At 37.6% G+C, this 5,867-nt stretch overlaps 1 protein-coding gene across 2 annotated transcripts; it reads left to right on the forward strand.

Annotated features, from left to right (window-relative positions):
• The first annotated feature begins 563 nt into the window (after window positions 1-563).
• On the forward strand, window positions 564-5,469 carry LOC145091487 (uncharacterized). 2 transcript variants are annotated; one of them, XM_079029220.1, is made up of 5 exons: window positions 564-718; window positions 800-912; window positions 1,617-1,781; window positions 1,896-3,907; window positions 4,010-5,469. In XM_079029220.1, the coding sequence occupies exons 3-5, from the start codon at window positions 1,737-1,739 to the stop codon at window positions 5,073-5,075; spliced, it is 3,123 nt and encodes a 1,040-aa protein (XP_078885346.1). In that variant the 5' UTR covers window positions 564-718; window positions 800-912; window positions 1,617-1,736; the 3' UTR covers window positions 5,076-5,469. The 2 variants fall into 2 exon arrangements, with proteins under 2 accessions (XP_078885346.1, XP_078885347.1); XM_079029221.1 differs by lacking the exon at window positions 800-912.
• Window positions 5,470-5,867: the final 398 nt, after the last annotated feature.

The raw sequence follows: 5,867 nt of genomic DNA on the forward strand, positions 1-5,867 counted from the left end.
GAAGTCATATATTTTTTGTTTCAAAATAGGTTATTCGGTGAAAATTATGAAAAATAAATAAAATTTTCATACAAACTTTATAACAATCATTAGACTCTTATGGTTCTCACAATTATAAGGTGACGTGCAAAAATCTAAAAAAAAAGAAGAAGAAGAAGAAGAATCGCATATCAGCTAGATTTTCGCAAATGATAAATTGTTAAAAATGTGATTATTATGATTTTTTTTAGTTATTTTATGGAAAAAAACAAAATTATGGTTATTTTCTATTAATTAATTTTATAGTCTCGTAACATTTAATTGTATGTTTTTGTGGAAGACAATTTATATAACCAAAGCATATTTTAGGAAATCTTCACAATCAAAGATACTTTTTCTCGATCTTTATCATTTATTTCGTTTGACTGATGATTAATGACGAAGAAACTCAATTTATTAGTTGGGGAGGGTGAACCGTAGTTTTAGAAAGAACCAAGGACAAAACCGTCAAGATATTACAATGGAGCATGACGTGGTGATTAGTGAATTCGAGCATAATCGCTGTATATATACAGCGATAAGCCTCATTCCTTCATCGATAGGCCACTCGATTGCGCGATTCTTTGCTTCGATTGTGTGCATCACTGATGATCAAAATTTTGTTTTTCCAATTGTAATAGTTCGCCAAAGTTTGGATTGACGAGACTCGTTTGATCTGTATATTTTGATTTTCCGCCAGGTATCCGAAACCCTACCTTTTTGTATTACATATGTATGTCTGTTTATGTTGTGGTTGAGATTCGAATGGTTTTGGTATTAGATCGATTCAGTTGGTAGATCTGAAACGAAATAAAATGGAAGTTATTTGCTTCGAGAAACTGATGCTTGTCCGGTTCGAAGTGCTGGAATGAACAATGAACGAGTTTGGGACTGGTAATGGTTCTGCTTGAAGAAATATCAGTGCTTTGGTTTTTATCTGTTTCAATTCCGTGTGCCTGAGACTTCATTGAGTGCCTTCGTTAAGATTTTGTTTTACTATATATCTGTTAATTTCGACGAGTTCATGACATAGACGTTACACCGAAGCTTTGCCGGATCTTCAATTACGTTCTCAGGGAGCCAAGTTGTGAAATTATATCTACTTGCTCAACTGGGATGTTCATTTACTCGTCTATCTTTACTAATGATGTAGCACGATCTAGGTTCAGTAATTGTGGTATTTAATATCCTTAGATATTAGTTCAAAGGATTAAACCAAGTGGAAACAGTTACAGATTTACAGGGCAAAACAGCGTGCGGTGTTCTCCCTCTTGAGTATTTTATTCTTAGGGTTTTTTATTTCTTCTCAAGTGTTACTATTCTATTCTGCCCTGTATTGAATGCACTTTTTGACACTGTAATCCTTTTCCATGAATTGGGTTTAGAACAATTGGTTATGTATAGAAGTTCCATGTTTTTCATGTTGAAGGATATGCCCGCCTAATCAGCTTCTGTATACTCGATATATCTTCCCATTGGAACAATAAGATCCCACATCTAATAGTGTGGGACTTTGAAATTACCTAATATGAACCATTATAGCATTTTTTTGATGTTATGCCACATTTTGAAGGATGTTCTTTTCTTCTGGACTGCAGACTGGGCTATTTACTTGTGACTTGACTTGGAAAAAGGTCTCAAAGGGTTATAGGACTTCATAAAGGAGGCCGTGGAACTCAGATATATTTCATATAGCTGGTGGAGAACTACTACTCACCATGTCTTCAAAAGGGTTGGAAATGCCTGTTTCCGGATCTGACAAGGTGAATCTCACCTAATCCAGTTAGTTCAGATGATGTCTTGTTAATATTGATGCTTTTAGCTAAAAAACTTTACTTTCCAAAATTTCATAGTTTTCCTGTTTCCTTGAACTGCAGTTGGAAGTCCCTGTTCTTGGATGTCGCTTCAGTGAGAAGGCTGAACATTTACCAATTAAGAAAAGGAGATTTGTATTTAAAACTTCATCTCCACCTCATAACAACACTGCATCCTCAGATATGCCTGAAAGTGCTGCAGCATGTCTTGATTCTTCAAATCAGCAGATCCAACCAAAACCAGCTGCAAACTGCCCATCTGCTGAATCTTTGACAGTGGCTTCCCTGTGTCAAAATGGTAGTATTGATAATAAAGTGCATGGAGAAAAGTTTCCAAAATCTGGTGATGATATTTGTGGCATTTCTTTAGGCTCATATGGGACAAAGAGTCTTGAAGCTCGTGCCACTATAAAACTTGAACCAAACAGTGTGAACTTGCCTAATATTTCTGTTAAAGAAACTGGATTACATACATCAACAGTTCCATTTAAAGATGGTGATTGTTCTTCTCCAGACAAGGCTAGAGTGGATAATTCCACCCCAGACAATCAAGTAATAAGTCAGGGGCAGAAGTCTGCTGTTTGTGATGAGAGATTAAACTGGGACTTGAATACTGTAATGGCATGGGAAGAATCACCAGAATGTGACCACAACATACAAACAACATACCCTGAGGGAAACAACACCTGTAAGGAAGGAAATTCTAAAGTTTGTAAGCAAGAACAGGTATCTGGAAGTGCATCTGAAAACTTAGTCAATAAAAGTTTAACTAACTTGAGAAGTTTACCTCATACAATTCATGAAAAAGAGTCGGAAGAACGCAAACCAAACAGTAAAAATATCAACAAACTGTTGTTTACTAGTGTTATTCCCAGTGCTTCTCCTCATGCTACAGTCAACAATATAAAATCCTTGCACGCTCAAAATCTTGATATTTCCAATAATGCTGTTCCTAGTATTGTCAAAGTGGAGCATCCAACATGTGACATTTCCAAAAATCACGTGAATGTGAATCACAAGAATGGTAATGATTTGGTATTTCCTATAACTGTTAACACAGGCTTTTCATTGGACTATTCTCTACCCCTGGGTTTTAATCCTTCCATAAACACACATCCCTTGGAAGAAGAAGAAGAACACGTTGTTTCAGGGAGTAATGTGAATCATGCTATTACTACTCCACTACAAACAACCGAGAATGAGAATCTTAATTTATCACTTGTCACTGTGGCCTCTCTAGAAAATGAAGTTCATCAAAGTGGAACTAGTTTTGAAGAAGATGATAAAACTAAGGTCAAAAGATTAATTACTAGCAATTGTATGACCATGGAGAATTTGATTGACAAAGGGAGTCCAAGGACTCCCCAAGATGCTTACAAAGCAATAAACCAGTCTGCCATTGGTTCACTTCTTGCCATACAATCATCAGTGTTACCAGAAGATCAACCTTGTTCTGATGCTCTTCAAGTCAAACCTGAAAAGTCAGCATCAACTCCACCATCTGTAAGCTATAATAAGAAAGAGGCATGCCAGGTGGGTGTGGACAATGGTATTGAGAATTTTCCTAGTGACATTCAAGGAAGTGAGGTTGATAATGTAGAGGAGTTGTCAGTTGGATATGATTCTCAATTTGAAGATGGAGAGGTGAGGGGGGAATCAAGCATACAGACATGGGAAGGATCCGGATCGGAGGGTGACACCGACAATAGAGAAAACGAAAACGAACATGAACACAATTCCCAATGTGTAGCACCAGAAAGCTCTTCAAGAATAAGATCCAACACTGATATGGCCTCCTCTCAAAAGGGAACCGATGAAATTTCCATTTCCAGTGTAGTTTTGGCAGAACAAGTATCTAATTCTCCTGAACCAAACGAGACAAATACAAGACAAGTTGGCATGAAGGATGAAAGTGAATCAGATCAATGGAAGATGAATGTATCAGGATCTGAGGATTACAATGTTGCCAAGATGAAAGACTTGCCAAGTATAAAGTTGTATAATAAAAGAGAAACATCAACACGTGATGCCTTTATTAACAGAGGTAGTAGATTCCGGATGCAAGGCCACTACAGGTACTACTACTACTACTATTCATTTCAAGAACCAAAGTTATATAATAGTATCTTTTTTTTTTTTTTTTTTTTTAATATTTTTCTTCCGTTCAATGCGCACAGTTCAAACAATGGAGGTGATGATTCGGCTTCAAGATGTAGAGAAGCAGGGTTAGTAAGATCATCATCCTTTAGACGAGGTAATAACAGAAAATACTCTCCGCATGTCCGTGCTGGTAACCGTGGAGGTGCAACATGGAATCGTTCCCCAGGAAGAGACAACCGGGAACCGCCTTTGCCTTTCTTCCGCGATGTCGACACTTTAACAACAAACGAAGTTTGTCAAAACGATGATGTCATCATCCGACCCGGTGCTCCGTATCGTCAATCTTTCAGAACCAGATTAGTAGGAAACCGAGAGGAAGATGATTTCCGTGCGCGTTTGGGATTACGTCCAGCTGGCGACACACGCTTCGTGGGCCGGGGAAGATCTTTGAGATATAATCCGAGAGGCGAGGGCCCCGGGGTACGTTACAGTGGACCTGCAAACGACGGATACAATGAACCGTTGGAATATTCACATAGTTTTAAACGGCGGTGCTATTCTCCAACAGAAAGGAGAGAGAATCTGAATCAGAATCATCCGTGTGTGCATCACCATTCTGATTCTACATCTCCTCCAAGATCATGTACTCGTAGTAGATCGCCTAGAATTCGAAGGCCGAGATCACCCGATTTCCGTTTTGAAGGAGTAGATGGAGGATATAATAATAATAATAATAATAATAATAACAACAACTTGCCTCCGGATACCAGATGGGTGAAATACAAACAGCGAACTACTGTTTTTAACAGATCACCTCCTCCACCAATTGGGGAGAGGTTAAGTTTTTATGATTCTTCAAGAAAAACAAAACAGAATGAGAATTACAGATCTGGGCATCCTGGAAGATTTTCTGATGTGATGGATCATCATCATGGGTATAGGCGGGGTGGGTTTGTTAAACGGAATGAAATGGGTAGTAGGCCTTTGAAACATAATAATGAGTATGATGAGGAAGATGGTTATGGTCCAGTGGAAGGTATGGACTTCCATGGGAGAGGAAACCCTAAACCTTATACTAATGGAACTGACACTAGGTTTCGTGACCTTCCAAGACGGGCTAGAGAAGAGAGAGAGAATTGGTGAGAGGTACCCAAAAATCACAGGTCACCGCCAATCATCACCCAAGAGAGAGACAGAGAGATGGGGGGTTAAAGAGAATGATGACGTGTCCATCAATGGATGGAAGCTTCTAGAAGAGAGAACAGATGAGTGATAGAGGTGTGGTTTACAAAAAGTGATGGAGCTTTGAACGGTTGCCTATACTCTATATATATAGAAGAGACTATTTCGATTATGTTTTGTGAATTGGTCTCTCTCCCTTGACAAAGTTGAGATAGAAAGCTAGAAATGTTGCTAAAGTTCATCACTTAGGGTGCTTTTATGGGGGTTCTTAATGGGTTGTAACTAAGGCGTGTTTTCTTGTTTAAGGGCTGTATGGATAAATGATATATACGAAGGTGATAAGCTTTCTTGTTAAGTGATGAATGGATAGATAAGTTAGAAGTTAAAAGGATACATCGTAAGCATCTCAAAAGTCAAATCCATTCTCAAAAGTCAAAACCCTTTTTTTTACATTGAATTTGATTTAGGGTAAAATCATTTCAACGGTAAAATACTATATTGTTGGTGTTAAACTTCTCGTTGTAAGATTTAGGGGGTGTTTACTAAAAAACTTGTTATTGCTTTAAGGCTTCTATTTTAACAAAATGTTGTTTTAAGTTTGATATGTAGATACAAATGAATAATAATAGAAACTATATATAGAATTATTAGTATAAAATTGTCGTTTTACGTCACGCCTTCCAAACGGCATGGTAAGAAGGTTTGAAATTTAACATTGCTCCTAAATCACCGTTAAAGCTTAACGTTATTTAG

This window comes from Lactuca serriola, chromosome 3 (genome assembly GCF_051521515.1).
Source record: "Lactuca serriola cultivar US96UC23 chromosome 3, Lser_US96UC23_V15, whole genome shotgun sequence".
In the NCBI taxonomy this organism is placed as follows: domain Eukaryota; kingdom Viridiplantae; phylum Streptophyta; class Magnoliopsida; order Asterales; family Asteraceae; genus Lactuca; species Lactuca serriola.

Coding starts and splice junctions, on each gene's coding strand:
- LOC145091487 (XM_079029220.1), top strand. CDS start 1,737: ATGTCTTCAAAAGGGTTGGAAATGCCTGTTTCCGGATCTGACAAG. Junction 1,782..1,895: donor CTGTTTCCGGATCTGACAAG/GTGAATCTCACC, acceptor CTTGAACTGCAG/TTGGAAGTCCCTGTTCTTGG. Junction 3,908..4,009: donor CGGATGCAAGGCCACTACAG/GTACTACTACTA, acceptor CAATGCGCACAG/TTCAAACAATGGAGGTGATG.